The 16,351-nt window shown below is 45.0% G+C and overlaps 1 protein-coding gene across 1 annotated transcript in view; it reads right to left on the reverse strand.

Moving 5' to 3' along the window:
- The window catches only part of MOB1B (MOB kinase activator 1B), a 251,585-nt gene that overhangs the window by 117,294 nt on the left and 117,940 nt on the right, over window positions 1-16,351 (reverse strand). Inside the window, exon 3 of the mRNA XM_086961765.1 lies at window positions 4,827-4,920. Coding sequence (XP_086817891.1) covers window positions 4,827-4,920 — 94 coding nt within the window. The remainder of the gene's footprint in view (window positions 1-4,826; window positions 4,921-16,351) is intronic.

The following is a 16,351-nucleotide window of genomic DNA, read 5'->3' on the forward strand; positions in this document are numbered from 1 at the left end:
GCTCCTCATCCGAGCTATCCTCCATGGCCCCGAGGTCGTCTCCTACCTCGTCGACTACGACTTTTTCGGCCTCGAACATCTCTGCATCCGCGTCGTAGTCGTAGTCGACGTCCGACGCGGGGTTCGACTCAGTAACGTCCTGGATAGATTCGTCCTAGACAACCCCTGCATCGAAGATGTCCACAGGCGCCGGTGCAGCATGCTGGGCCTCCTGGTGCGCAGCTCGTCGAAGCTTAAGCGTTTTCTTGGACCTGAAGCGTGAACAAGCCATACACTTGGCTTCATCATGGTCCGGCGACAGACACTTGTTGCACACCGGGTGGACGTCGATTTGGGGATACTTCGAGTTGCAGACGGGACATCTCTTGAATGGACTTCGGTCCATGATGGACTGTCGATAGGTCTGGAGCGTCGACTGGGCCTACCGCGTCGGGAGCACGTGGGTGTAGAGAATCCGGCTCGGAACCGAGCTGGAAGAGTTAAGACCGCACGCAAGACTATACTGACGTATTAGACTAAAGACCTTTTGGTCTCAAGAAAGTTTTCTATCGATTCCGACTAGAGGGAACCCAAAGACATCCGAACCCAATGGCGGAAAAAAACAATCTGAGGATGGAGTGGATGCCCATGAGCACTGTAGTCCAGGGGAGGAGCCACCTATCTCGTGATACTTCGAAGACTCTTCCAGGACAACAAGGTGCAATCATCCGGACCCAACACTAGGCGGCGATCTATGCACAGATATGAATTCAGCAGCCCACATGCCTCGAACCATGGAAATAAGCATCCTCTAAATCCAGCAATGTCATGGAGTCACTGCTGTTGAGACGCCAAAGGATGTCGGAGTGTGTAACCATTCTGAAGGTCTGATTTTTGAGGAATTTGTTCAGCGTCTGAGGTCTAAAATAGGTCTCCACTCTCCAGATTTCTTGCGTATCAGGAAGAAGCGGGAGTTAAAGCTTTGCGCTACTGGAACCCTCTCTATTGCCCCTTTCAGTAGCATAATCTTCGCTTCCTGTTTGAGTAAGTTATGACGACATGGGTGCGATCCACTGGGTAGAGTGTTTGGTGGGCACTAGATGAATTCTAGAGTGTGGCCATAAGAAATGAAATCCAAGACCAATATTGCACCATATGACTGGAAACGCTTGCACCGGTTGTGTGTATGAAAGTAGTAGCTGGTACCCTGATGTGGTCACTGCTTGCGACCTAAGTCGCATGCTTGTGATGATGGTTTCCTACAGGAGCCATGCCTGGAGAAACCAGCTGTTGGCTGTCAATAGGATTCCAGCTGGTAACCCTGACAATATTGCGGCAGAAAGGATTGATAGATTTGGGTGTGCTGGAAAGTTCCTCCATATCCTGAAAATCCAGGTCCTCGTGCACCCCAGAAGTGCACTTTACGATACTGTAGGGTACTTGACGCTTTGGCTGTGTCTGTATCCGTTTTGATAGCTAGTAGAGCTTAGTCTATATGTTTTCCAAATAGACTGTCTCCATCATAGGCCATGTCCAGTAGCTTTGATTGCAATTCTGGATGGAAGGACGTTGCCCTAAGCCATCCTTGGCGTCTTAAAATAGCTGCACCAGCTAGATGTTGAAAACCTGCTGTGGCTATGTCTATGGCAGTCTATAATTTCGGCCGCTGTGTGCTCACCCTCAGCCAGGACCGTACGAAATTCCTGTTTATTTTCCCCCGGTATAAATTCCAGCATGGCTCCAATATTGGACCACATTTCAGTGCATGTTTCCTCGTCTTGTGTCACTGTTTATTTTATGCGAAAAGCTTGCATATACTTAATGTAGGAAGCAGGCTCTTTATATGATACACCAAAATGAGGTATATCGTGCAAAGACTGAATTGGTTCCCTTATAAGTGGACATGGGCTTGCTCTAGCAATCCCAATGGCTCTTCTAGGGCATAGTGTGGTCGGATCAGCCTTAGGCTTATCAGAGAGGAGTGTAAGACATCTGCAAATACACAGAATATTCAATAAATTATGCACATGACTCAACTAGGAGATCCACACCAATTTATAAAAATAACACGCATCTTCATATATGACTAGGCACCAGAATCAATACAATCGGGTAAGTATGTTTTGTAAAAGAAATACTTCTACATTTAAAAAGTCGCCACTTAGTGCATTTTTCAGAAGCTGCAATGTTATCCTATGGAAGGAAAAACAAGTACGGCATTCAGGTTTAGTACTGTGACTTACTACACCAATCTCCTGGACTTAAGGTGGGTATCGGGGCAAGCTCCAAGGCAGTACCAGCAAGTCACCTCCAACTGCACTAGGGAGTTGGGTGCAGGGGTGCAATACAGAGTCAGTACACTATGTTAGACAATCTGGATCGGTCTGCGGGAAAAAGAAGCAGCAGGTTTGGGCTGGGAGAACAGTCCGGTTCAACCAAGCAAAGGGTTCAAGTTTTGCGGTGCTAGCGGACGTGGGAACATCAGTGGTCCACTTCTAGGGCTGGGAGGTTAGGTGTTGAGGGCCTTTCAGGTGTCTGATTTCTTAATCAGGGAGCACTCGCAGTGGAGGGGGCCTGCAAACAGAGGCTGCTGGGGATGTCTTGTAGATCATGGGAGTGAAATCAAAGTGGACTCCGTTTTCGGGGGCTTGGGGACCACGCAGACACAATTAGCCAACTTCGACCCAGGCTGGAGGGCTTGGCTGCAGTGGTGCTTGGCAGCGTCTGGCTTTGGAGGTTTCGGAGTCCTACCTGTCCTTTTTGAGGTGCCTTCAGAGTGCAGGAGAGCAGCTCTGTTGCTCTGCAAGAGTTCTTCAGTCTTTATTGAAGGCAGGCTGTCCTCCCAGGCTTTGGAAGCATGGGAGCTGCAGGACGAGACGTCTATGGTACAGGTTTGACTGGAAATAGCAGACAGGCTGGCAGAGCTGGTTTCAAGTCAGTTGTTAGTCTTCATTCTTCTGCTTTCGCGACTCTTTAGGGTCCTTCTTTGTAGATTGTCAGTATCGGATTTTCTGGTGCCAGGTATTCCCATACATACTGAATTAAGGGGCGTTAGGGGAGTGTAGGGCAGTAGCCAATGGACTACCTACTCCTAGGGGCACCACGCCTCCTATAAGAACACTTCCTGGGGACGTGGGCATAAACTTGTCCCAGTTTTCCTAAGTTTGCCATCACCAACATGGTTAACTGAAAAGTCGCCTCTACTTCAGGTTACCCACCACCTTAGGGTTGGAACTAACGCGAGGGTGGAAACGCCTATATGACTAGCTAATTTTCCCACCTATCCAGGTGCCAAAGGGCTCTGGACAAAGTGGGTTGGCTGACTGAAGAAGTTTCCTTTGGGCTGTTATAAGGAATGGAAAGGATATAGGCTGAATATACTAAATTACATCAAGATCTGACTTATTCAGCTCAACACCATACGTACACAAGACGTATAACCATATATCCCAGAAAGACAATCTGGATAACTGTATTTGTAGAAAAGTATAAATCTATTTATTGATTAAAAAGCTCATGAAGTATACAATGCTAAAAATATGGGAATAATCGATAACACTATTGTTCCCCTAACATCCATAATGAATTCAGATAACAAAAATACTTTCTATACATGCATATAAAAACACATAACAGGTTAAAAAGAGAGAACATATATAGCAGACAAAACAATATGTCATTAAAATAGCACACATCATAGGTTACATAATTTTTCGGGCTGAAACCCAGTACTCTACTATTTAATAAGTAGGTTGGGGTTGGCATCTTCCCCTGTGAAAGAAGCCAGATTTGCATACCAAAGTCTGTTGCCCCTTTGAATTTCCCCTGCCTTGGAATGCTACTCAGCAGGTCATCCTGAAGGCAGGGATGTAAGCACCCTCTTCCCGAACAGGTTTCATTTACCTCCTCCTGGGGGCTAAGGACCTAATGCTTGGGGGTCAGAAACGGGTCTCTCGTGGCAGGCCAGCAAAAACCAGTCAGTTAGCACACAAGCAGCTGGTAGGTTTTCAGCGGGCACCTCTAGCATCAGTACAGGTTTATTAACATGAGATGTTTGATACCAAACGTCCCTATTTTCAGTGAAGCCATCAGGTACCTGGGGAATTCGTTTTCATTAGTGTCCAGACCATGTATTAAAAATGGCTTCCCTGCTCACTGGTACAGGCAGCAATAGAGCTGACCAGCACCGGGGCACATCTGCTCATGCAGATAGGTCCTTGCATGTAGTATGGTGCCCCTTGCCTTAGGGTTGTAAGGCCTCCTGCAGGGGTGACTTTCCTATACTGTATGCAGTGTTTGTGGGCATGGCTCACAGGGATGTGTGCCATGTTGTGTTTTCCCTTTTTGGTCTGCACCAAGACGTGCAGCCTGCAGTTGCAGTCTGTATGTGTTTTATGAAGGGGTCCTTTAAGGTGGCACATTCGTGCTGCAGCCCTAAAGGACCCTCTTTAGCCTCCTTGCCTAGGTACCAGGGGTACCATTTACTAAGGTCTTACAGGGGGCGCTAAAGATATTGCCAATTGGGGTACAGTTGCACCGTTTTGGGGAAAGATCTGGCACTGGGGACCTGGTTAGCAGGAACCCAGTGCTCTTCTAGTCGAAATAACATCAAATACTAAGCAAAAAGTGGGTGTGACATGTCAAAAAGGAGCACTTTTCTACACCTAATCAGTGTTTAAGCACTATATAAAAAAATGTTTTACTAAGAAATTCCTTCCCTAAACAGTCAGAAAAACTAAAACAGCTGCAAAGCTTGACGAGCAGGTTTCTGCTACTTGTTTGGTGTCTCAAATAAGTAACTATCTGACGTCCAAGAATAATAAATGCAAGTTTAAAAAAATACTTACTTGGGACCAGCAGACATCACTGGGCAGCTTTCCTCGGTGCAGAAGTCAGTAATAGTTCCATAGAGCATATTGATCTGATTGAAGAAATCCACAGCTATAAAATATAAAACAGTCCATTAATATTGGGGACCAAGGAATCCAAATCAACTTTTGAATCATAAATTAATGTAACAGCATTTCATCACATTTCTATATCTGAAGCGGAGAAAGGATTTACATTCAACAAATACTAAGGAGAGTTCTGGCACTTCAATTCAACAAACATTCTTTAGTTTCATCCATACATCTCATCTCATCTCATTCTTCTGCATAAATGCTGCTCCAGAAGTTAGGATGTAGTGGCTGAAGTGCCATGGAATGTTAAAACACTAGAAAAATGACATTAGTATAATTGTGGCCTTCGTGCTAAAAGGGCTATAGCAAAGTTTCAGGAATCCTCTTACCTCAAGATGAGGAATACTAATCTTGTGATATACACATACTTCAACATCAAGCCTTGAGTGGGACAAAAAAAACATACTTCGCTACAACAGAGATCCTCAATAGATTTTCCGAATTGTTAAATTTGTATAATTTATTTTGTCACAGCAGTGATAACCTTATTACTCTAGAATACCTGCTTCCAAGTGTCCTTTCTTAACAGCTTTACCTTGATTAATCCAGAATGAAGTTTCTCTTGGGTTTCCCTTATGCAGTTCACAAGTTTTGTGGGATTAACAGAACCAAGTTTAAGTTCCTTTTTTTCATATTTTGATTTACATTTCAATTTTACAGTTATACTGGACAATGTGCAGCAGATTTTATTTATTTGCTATAGTGTCTACTTAGCCTCCGCTCAAGAGTGTTCCAGATCTTTAGCCGCAGTACAACAAGGAACTTGATTGAATGATGTTTTAGATTTAGGTTAAATTCTGAGGCAGTTTATACAAGTCATTCTTTTCATACCGAGCATTAGAGTTTTAGGTACAGTGATCGATAGCAAAAGCTTAGTTTTGAAAACTATTTTTAACTCACTGTCAAACAAGAGTCATGGGAGAAAGGACTAACCCTTTGGCCTACGAGCAATATTATATTTAATACAGGATCACACACGAAAAAACACTATCGGAGAAAGAGGACCTTGTGGCTGATAAGTTACACCCAGCAACTATGAATAAATGAGACTCCTGGAGTAATTCCCTATTTGCCAAGAAGCAAATCACAAACACGAATATATCCCACGCCCAAAGCTGAAGGATAAATCTTCATACCATCAGGAAACCACAGTGCAGTTCCAATGTTCAAGAAGCATAGCTTTTTTTTCTGGTAAATTGATCTTTTACTGAGCATCATTTTTGCACAGTTCTTAACCATAAATGTGCAGCAGTTCTTAACCCTAGATCGATAGATTAACATCTAGTAGATTCAACTGATAAACGTACTAGCTTGTGACTGGGCTAAGAAAAAAAGCATGTACTTTATAAAATAAATAAAAAAATAAAAACTTTGGGTATCTATCAGACTTGGGTGCCAATCATATCTAGTTCATATAGATCGCAATGATCACTATATAAAACCAGAAATACCCCGCACCTTTGATGCAATTTTCAGGTCATATTTTCCCATTATATTTCTTCAGAGTAAGCTATTAAAAGGAATTGGATCTATTATAATCAAGAACCTCTTTCATTACTCTTCCTCACCACTACAGAGGCTAGAGTTATGTGTTAATCTACAGTGTTATCCTGCAGTTATTCGGATAATTGGTTTCTTTTTCAAAGTGTAACTATTATCATTTCTGACCGGAAATTTGTAGTAGGCGAACACCGTGACCATGTGGCTCCTGTGAATCGTGATTCCAATGAAGCACTTTTGGACTTACACGGAATAGCTTGTGAGCTAATTAAGAATTTACTTGAATGTAGTTTAGTATCTCTAGGTGGTAGAGGTACCACTTGAGATAAGAAATGGTAAAAAGAGGTTATCAGTCTTCCTGAAAACACTTGTCCTTTAAAAGTAAATAAAGTAGAGATTTCCTGATATCAAGCCGACAAAAATCTTTCAGCTGGTATTTACAAATTTTGAAAAAACGGTAGTGGTTCTATAGTAGGATTAACAAATATAGATACTAGACGTATGTATATATGCTGGACATGTTCTCAATATTATTTTAACATTGTGTATTAAAAAAAAATTCTATCACGGTGCCTAAGTCAAACAGACCAAGCAAACATAAGGTGATGTACGGAATACTGAAATTTTTCACACACTCAGTCAAAGATATTGGTTGAATTCATCATCAATCTTAAGCTCACTTTGCCACCCAAGTTCAGACCCAGCCATATGTAAATCAGTCTTGATCCTGTTCCTCGTGGGAACAGGCCAGCTTGAACTGCCAAGCCAAGTCTACCCTGGATAGGAAACAAGTATCCAGGGATCGGTTTCGGGGTAACACCCCTCATCAGCCAGGCTAGCTTGAATCCAGTCTTCTTTTTGAATAAGTCAAACAGACAGTCACTTAGGCATGGCACCTGTAGATTAGGGTGAGGTGTTAAATCCTCAGTGGATCCAGTCTCCTTTAACTTTTTTTTGGCTGTGCTAAGAACCAACCCCGATAACCCTGCCTTTTTAAAGGTGTAAACATTTTCAGCACTGAACCCCTAAATTATAGAGAGGTGGATGGTGGCTTAGTGAGAGGAACAGCTAGGTGGCAGTCATGTGATTCACTGACAAGAGCCCCTCTTCCTGCTTATGCCGGCCCTCTGTGATCAAGGAGCTAAGAGGCCCTAGGATGAACCACAGTAGCCTGGGCGGAGGGTGAAATGGGTCTGTGCCATCAGGAGGTTGCTTTGCCGGCTGAAGGGAAGAGGCAGGCTGCTCTCTATATGCTCGTCTAATTTGTACCTTTTGGCATTTGCAGAATCAGGTGGCTGACGCAAGTTCAGAAGCTTTTGTAGGAGAGGCGGGCAGAAGCTGGTCTGAAGGACAATGGACAAGAGTGTGAGGCAGCGATGGTCAATGGCAGTGGTATGGAGTGCAGAAGCTTGCAAGACTTCACCTAATTGAAGCAGAAACTTCTGGTCTATGGGGTTTCTGCACTGATACAAGCGGTTAAGGCATGCAGCAAGTCACAGGCTCAGAGTACTTCAAATGCCGGCACCGCTAGGGCCAGACCAACGATTGCAGATTTGTTAAAAACTACCTTGAAGGATGAACAGCAATTTGCTGTGGAATCTATGCACACAGGCAAGCCAATACGACCTAGAGAGATGCAGGCACTGGTGATGAAGCATTTGGAGGTCTGTACAACCGCAGAGAGAGGTGATGCGCCAGAGCAGATGATGGGGGTGCATTGATATGGGTGACAGGAGAATTAGGAGAGTGGCAGTCAGGAGACTCCCTGCTGCCTTAAGTGACTTCCCCGGAGAGCTCCCCCTCCTCTATGGACTTTGGAGATAAGGGAGAACAGTCCCAAATAAATGAGAGCGGCTCTATATTCACCAAGAGGAAATGGAGCACTAGATTACTTGTAGTAAAAACAGAGTTTTTCCCTTTTGGTTATTAATTATCAAAGCACACCTTGTGCAGCAAAGTCTACTCCAATCAATATTGGAGACTATCACATTCATACATGAAACATTTGAAAAGAAAAAAAGTGATAATTCCAAACATATATATACAAAAACAACGGCCTGTTTTATTATAAAATTAGGATAAAACATTAAAAATACATTCCACCACATGTGGATTAAGTACATAATTTAAAAAACAGTACAATACATAATATGAAATCTTTACAATTCAATTGGAGAAGATCAACAAAAAGACAATTTAATCTGTCTTGGAAGTGTTAATCAAGAAATCATGTAGTGCAACATAAGGCTGGATTTAATGACCAATGCCCTCACTAATGTTGACCCTTCCTTATTTAACTGTTAACCAAGCGTCGGCGCGTTTCGGCGGTTAAATCGGTTTACAACCACCTTCTTCAGGACCAATATAGTAAACTTCTCCTTCATGCAGCATCACCTGTGCTCGCGCACGGCGGTTTGGAGTTATTTTTCTAGTTATCTTTTTCCTATAATACTTTGCCACCTCTCGCTGCCCCCTCTACCAGCATCTTATTAGTGCCTATTTCTGCCTTTTCGTTATTTTCGTCTGTCTCATTTAGCATTGCTAATAATAATGCAACACTAGCACCTGACTGCCTCAAGCCAACTGCACAACATACAACAGACCACAGTTCTTCAAATCAGCCACAATTCCTGAAACTGATCACAGTACGTAAAACAGGCATATGTGGTACGGATCAGTATTATGTTGTGTAGTTATGTTGTATTGAGTAAAGTGTAAATATGTGTTGTAAATATTTGTTGTGTAATTATTTGGCATGGAGTGTTATGATGTGGAGAGTATGTTGCATTGATTAGTGTGTAAATATGTGGTTTGTAATTGTATGGTACTGAGTGGTATGAGGGGTGTATTTATGTTGCACTGAGTAGAGTACACAACTACACTCCACATAATACCACTCAGTACCACATAATTACACATCACATAACTACACTGTATAATACAACATAAATACACTCCACATACCATCAGTACTACATAATTGCATGTCATATAATTACTCTACTTAATGCAAGATAAATACACTCCACACAATACCACTCTGTGCCACTCTGTGCCACATAATAACACAACATAATTACACTGTACTCAATGCAACATAAATACACACCTTTCACTCAAGTTTGTGCTACATAAAAAATAAAAACTGCAATGCAATAGGTCTCACATTACTAAATCTTTGAGCTGCTAGTGTTGCTTTATTATTAGCAATGCCAACAGCTCAAACTTTTATAATGCAAGACCTATTGCATTGCAAATGCTTGTTACGTATGACACCAAAATGTGGATTTGGCTTTCACAGAGACTGGCGAAGTGGCCAGTAGTTTTAATTCTTTTAGGACACAGTAATTGAGGAGATATAGGGGCGCAATCAACCGCCGTCCCAAGTTTAATCGATGTATCTAGGGAGGGACCCACCCATTATTAAGGATTCTGAGTTCGTCCCCAATATAGTAGGGGAGGCGAAGTTCCTCGGTTTCGGTTCCTCTCCGCTTGCACCAGGTCCACAATCGCGGATGTTTCTGGATAAGGGCTTTACAGGGTCACCATGCCGTAAAGGATGTTCGAGGAAGGACGCCCGGGGGTTCCAGCGATACCCTGCGCATGGTGGAAGACTCGCTGATACTGCGGAGGGTGCAGAGTGAAGCCGAGGATGGAGCCGATGCCCATGCGCAGTATCATCCTAAGGAGGAGTCACCTATCCCGTGAGGGGCCAGCAGCAGACCTTTATGTAGAGGATTTCATTACGAAGCATCTCAAGCCCAAGACTTTGTCCAGCTATTTTTCCACAGAGAGCCAGGAGGGAGACCGAAGCCGGGAGCACCCCCGAGGCCCCTTATAGCCCGTGTGTTCAATTATCGAGATAGAGACATTATCCTGCAGACCGCAATATCAAATCCCCCACTGAAAATAGATAACTACGAGGTGGTCTTCTTTCCTGACTCTACGTCCAAGGTCCAGGCCCAGCGTCGCAGGCGGTAAAGAGAGACCTGCGAGACCGCGAGGTAATACATAGTTAACAAGACATGGGCGGATCCGGGGGCAGGTTTGCAGGGGTGGAGGCCCAGTGGGATTGAAGGGATATAAATATACTCAGTTTATTTACCACCCGCCCTAGGTAAATCAGCGTTGGAGGACCTTGGTAGTAGGCTGAAGGGACTCCGGGAAGGTACATTAATCATGGGTGGGGACTATAATATGACTTTAGATGACACAGTGGATCGTCATCTGCCGAGTTCCAAAGTGACATCTAATGGGCTAATAGCTGACTGATAGGCCGAGCGCTTCAATCCACCGGGAACTTATTCACATACTTCTCTAATGTGCATCAGAGCTTGTCGCGTATTGACTACTTTCTTACGCACTTGTCCTCCATAGGGTATTTTGCCCAGTCTCGAGTTTTGCAAAGGGGTATAACGGGTCATTCCCCAGACTGGGTAGAGTGCACACACTGGTAGCAGCAGATGCGCACCACCATTGTTATCAATCCATGGCGCCTACACATCCAGACATTAGGGAGGAACTCCGTACTCAAACAGAATTATTTCACTGAAAACGTGGGTTCGGTTGAATCTGCACACACACTCTGGGAAGCATACAAGATGGTCTAGAAAGGGCAAGCTTTATCTTTAAAGTCAGTATACATTGCCAAGAAGCTTGAACTTCTGGTCCAGACAGAAGCAGACCTCCTTGAAGCAGAGCAGGAACATGCACAGGATCCCTCAGACACTAGCCATAGGCTTCTGCTAAAGCAGGACGAATATCAGATAAAAACTAGGGAACACATATTGGCTAAGTATCGCAGCACCCAGCATAGAATATATGAGATGGGAGATAGAGCAGGCAGGACACTAGTGTGTTTAGAGAGGCGAGAGCAGGGAATGAGATGGGTACATAAATTGACAACGTCAGGAGGTGGTTTTGTGACGCATTCGCGGGAAATAGCGGAGGAGATCGCCAACCATCTGGAAAGGGTGTACCCCCCACTCTACCAACTACACGGCTGAAGATTCAAGTCAGCTTCTCCGAGATAGTGACATACTGACCCTCTCAGACCTGGAGAGGGAGACCTTAGACGGTGATTTCACGAATGAGGAAATAAGAAAGGCCATAGGGCAGATTAAACCTGGGAAAGCGATGAGGCCAAATGGTGTACCGGTTGAGTTTTTGAAAGCCAATGCCTCTTTAACTGTGCCACACCTAAGGGTTATGTATGAGGAAAGCTTGGAGGTGGGTCGGCTACCAGTGGACCAACGGTTAGCTACCATCATGGTAATCGTCAAGCCAGGTAAACCGGCAGATAGTTGCAGCTCCTACAGTTCTATCTCGCTGATAAATGTAGGGGCAAAGGTTTTGGCGAAGGTCCTGGCTAACAGGTTAGTGACTTATCACATCACTGATCCACCCGAACCAGTCTGGGTTTATGCCAGGGAGAAACACGGCCCTCAATATCCGGCGTCTACACAACGTGATGGCTAGAAGGGAAAACATTGAGGAAGATGCTGCAGTGCTGTGTCTTGATGCCTCAGTGGCCTTTGATTCCATAGAATGGCCTTATTTATTTGAGGTCCTGGAAAGGGTGAGATTGGGCCCTAAATGTATAGCCTGGGTAAAGCGGTTATACACTGATGTCCGGGGGCAGGTGAGGGTTAACGACTACACGTCCCGGACAATTGGGTTACGTAGGGGCACTAGACAGGGATGCCCGCTATCCCTGCTGCTATTCTCCCTTTTACTGGAGCCCCTCGGGCCTGGGTGTGCCGAGATGTGATGGTGCCAGGGATGCACTGGGCGCTGATGTAGAGGATCGTATATCTTTATATGCGGGCAACATATTGCTGTATTTAGCATCCCCGTACAAATCAATCAGTGTGGTACTCAACATCTTCACGAATTTTGGTAAATATTCCGGGTATGCGATCAACTGGCACAAATCAGTCTTGTTTATGCTGCATGGTCAAGTTCCCCGGCTTCCCACTGGTTACACCATAGCAGTGGCAGAGGAGGGGTTTCGATATTTGGGGATTTATATCACTTTGGATCCAGCTAGTTTTTACAGTTCTAATTTACCCCCCCCCACCCCCTTGGGGGCCCTTCCTCGTTTCCTCCACATTTTCCAGAATTGCCCACACAGATTTCCTGACTCGTATTTTAGAGCAGTAGAGGGGGAAATCCGTACATTGCCGTGGGATGGGAAGGCCCCTAGGGTGGCACTGAAGAAACTTACAAAACGCTGGTACGATGGAGGTAATGCGTTGCATGACCTGCAACTTTACTACTGGGTGGCACAATTGGTGACTGTTAATCATTGGATATATCATTACCCCGACGACCCAGCATATGCTCTCGACCGTTACCAGACTGATCGCTCCGGCTATCTGGCGGGCCTTATATACTAGTGATAGGATGAACAAACAGAAATTCTTCAGACCTACCAACCACACACTACAAATCTGGCGTGTTGCACATTCACACTTGGGATGGGCGGGCGTCCTCTCAAAGATAGCGCCGCTGTGGTCTGCACTGAAATTGGGTATGTTGTGCTATCAGCCTGGGTTTGATAAATGAGACCTCATAGGTATTTCGGAAGTTAAAGACCTGGATAAGAAGGGGACTCTACACACATTTGGGGAGCTTCAGAGCCAATATCACCTGGCTCAGGGAGAAATGCACAGATACTTTCAAATTAGGCACGCGATCCTGGCGGATTTTCCGTCCCTTGAAGATATACCAGACTCGTCCCCATTGGAAGACCGGCTGTTAGATGGGCCTTTGAGTTCCAAAGCGATATCTCACACATATAAAAAGCTGTGTAATAATCTACAGGGCACCTTTCCAAAGCTTAGGGAGAGGTGGCAGGACGACTTAGGCCCAATAAGTGATGAGAACTGGCAGACGGCCCTTATGTCCCCTCTGGAGGCACCTATCACTCTGAAATTCAGGCTCACACAGCTTAGGATACTCTTCCAATCGTACATGACAGGGAAGGCCTTGGCAAAAATAGGCTCCAGACCGGACGATTTATGTCTGAGGGGATGTGGACAGCAGGCAACCTTTTATCATAATCTGTGAAACTGCCCAAAGATACATATCCTCTGGGAGGGAGCGTCAGAGCAAATGCAGACAGCCTTGAGTAAGAAGGTAGTGTTGACTCAACAACTGGGACTGCTGAACATATGGGAGGCGACTGCTCTTACGGAAAGCGAACAATAATTTGCAACACTGGGATACATGTTGGGTAAACGAGAACTGGCAAGAGGCTGGAGGAGGGGGGGGGGGGGGGGTAATCAAACCAGCCACCCATTACCAGATGGGCAAAAGAGCTAGACAGGTGCATGGTGGCAGAAACTGAAGTTTATGTGGCTAGGGTGTGCTCTAAAAAGTGGGATCGAAAGTGGTCAATATGGAATAAGTACTGTGGAGATATTGGTGTCCCCTCTATGGGGGAATTGGAGATGCGTAGACGTACTGAATATTATGACACTGCGTGATGAATATTCTGTATTAATGTATGCCTTGACGGTATATTGCTTGATTTGCTAATGTCATCTAAGAAGTTCTGTGTGGCTGTAAATGAACCAAAAAACAAATACATTTTTTTTTTAAGTTGCAGAAATGTTGTCCAGATCCATAACCTCTCTCCAACAAGTGGCCCAGATTGTGGGTTTCCTCTCCTTGTCTATCCAGGTGATCTTCCCAGATTCTCCTCATAACATGGCCCTTCAGCACCTCAAGGCCTTCCACCTCTGCCGGGGTTTACAGTATTCAGAAATAATTCCGATCCTCGACGAGGTCAAGGAGAAGAGGAGATGGTGGCTCGACCACATGGAGGCATGGAACAATCAGTTCTGACACGGCCTTCGTGATGGAGCCCGATGCAAGCAAGTTGGGCTGAGGAGCCCGTTGCTGGGACTCTTTTACAGGAGGAAAGTGGTCTGCAGAAGAATGGCAGCTCCATATCAACTGCTTGGAGTTGATGGCCGATCCTTTCCGATCAAATATTTGACTAAGAACAGGGTCGCCTGATGTGTCCTTCTCAAGATGGACAATGTGTCAGCAGTGAAATACATCAACCACTTGGGAGGTACAGAGTCAAAAGGTCTGGTGTAACTCGCCAAGGAGTTTTGGACCGTCTGCCTTTCTGACAACATCTTGGTGATGGCAGAGTACCTTCCAGGAGGATACTAGGTGGCAGATTAGTGCTCCAAGGATTGGTTGGACATGAGCCTGTGGGAGTTGAATCCGACTGTATTCCAGAGATTGGTTTTTATTTGGGGTCCTTTCTCAGAAGACCTGTTTGCCTCTCGGTTAGACCACCAGCTTCCCAGATATTTCAGCTCCAAGAATGATCCCTATGGCGACTGCCACAGATGCTTTTCTTCAGGACTGGTACTTGGAGACGGAGTATTTTTTTTCCCCCCTTCGCCATGATCGGGAGATTGTTTGCTCGTGCACATACAAGGGGCTAGGCTGGTGCTCATCATGCCGCTTTGGAGGTCTCAAGTGTTGCTTCCAGTTCTTCTGGAACTCTCCTGGGATTCTCCAATCCTTCTACCCCGATCTTCTTCTGGATCCTCTGGGCAATCATCACCTGAAAGTCCTCCAAGGCTGCATGTCCCTCATGGTTTGGCAGATTTCCAGCAATGCTGGAGAGTTCTCGGCCTTTTAAGAGAGGCTGAACGAATGCTTGCATCAGTCTGAGCGGATGGCACAAACATAACCGGTCCGCATGATACAGATGGGTCTGTTGGTGCTCTAGGAACAATAAAGATCCCATGTGGTGTAAAGTGGTCCCTGTGCTGAATGTCTTGGTATCTCTGGCCTCCCAGGGTTTGGCCTACCATACGATCAACTCTTACCGGTCACCTATTTCAGCAGGTCATTTTCCCCATCCAAGAGGACCCTGTAGGAAAACCCAGATGGTGTGCAAGTTGATGAGAGGCCTACGTCTAACTCTCTTTCTGGAGCCTCCGTATTCAAACTTCTGGGATGTAAACAAGGTTCTAAACCTTTTCAAGTCTTGGCAGCCGAATAAGTATTTGTCACATAAGGATTTGTCAGTGAAAGTTGCCATGCTTTTATGCCTGGTGTGTTGTAGGCAAGTGTCGGATGTGAAAGCCTTGGAAATTTCGGGACACGTTTTTACCTCTCAACGGGTCACCTTCCATATCTCCCATCGAATGAAGACTAATTCTAGACTAGTCTCTTAGCCAGCTTTAGACAAGGCTATTAAATTGTGTGGTGTGTGGTGCCTTCGAGCTTATGAGAATAGGACGGAAGAACCACGCCCATGCGGTGAACGCCAGGTGCTGATTTCCCTCAGGAAACCTTTCAAGGTGGTAACTCCTCCCGCCATTGCTCGCTGAATTATGCAAGAAGCGGTGTTGATGTCTTGCAGTTCGGAACCCATTCTGTCAGAGGGGCAACGGCCTCAAAGGCTTTTTCCTCGGGGCTCGCCTGCCAGGCATTGTTAACGCAGAAGACTGGTTTTCTAAGTTGCAACGTTTCTATTTTAGACCAGTCGTGGATATGGAGTCTTTAGTGGTGGACATGCTTTGAACTAGCATAATCCTCAACTCCAGTCCTGACAAAATGAAAAATGTCCTAGTACACATGAAGGAAAGTTCTAATTCTGTTAAGGACACAAAGGTGAGGATTACTCCAACTCAAGGTTTCTGGGGCTCCTTGTTTCTCCCCCAAGGAGGCGGCTGAGGGCATGGACTTCTCTCTGGTGGCTATATGATGTCCGCTGTTTGTAAGGTATAAGTATCTATTCATATGTTTCTTCCCCGTTATTCACTACTGCTCTTGAGTTTGTCATGGTGAGGCATGATTTTGTATTAACGTTTATTATTTTCCTTTTGCATGGTTGCTATTGTCTTATAGTACGGTGCCTTTGGTCAGAAATTTAA

This window comes from Lissotriton vulgaris, chromosome 3_1, assembly GCF_964263255.1.
Source record: "Lissotriton vulgaris chromosome 3_1, aLisVul1.2, whole genome shotgun sequence".
NCBI lineage: Eukaryota > Metazoa > Chordata > Amphibia > Caudata > Salamandridae > Lissotriton > Lissotriton vulgaris.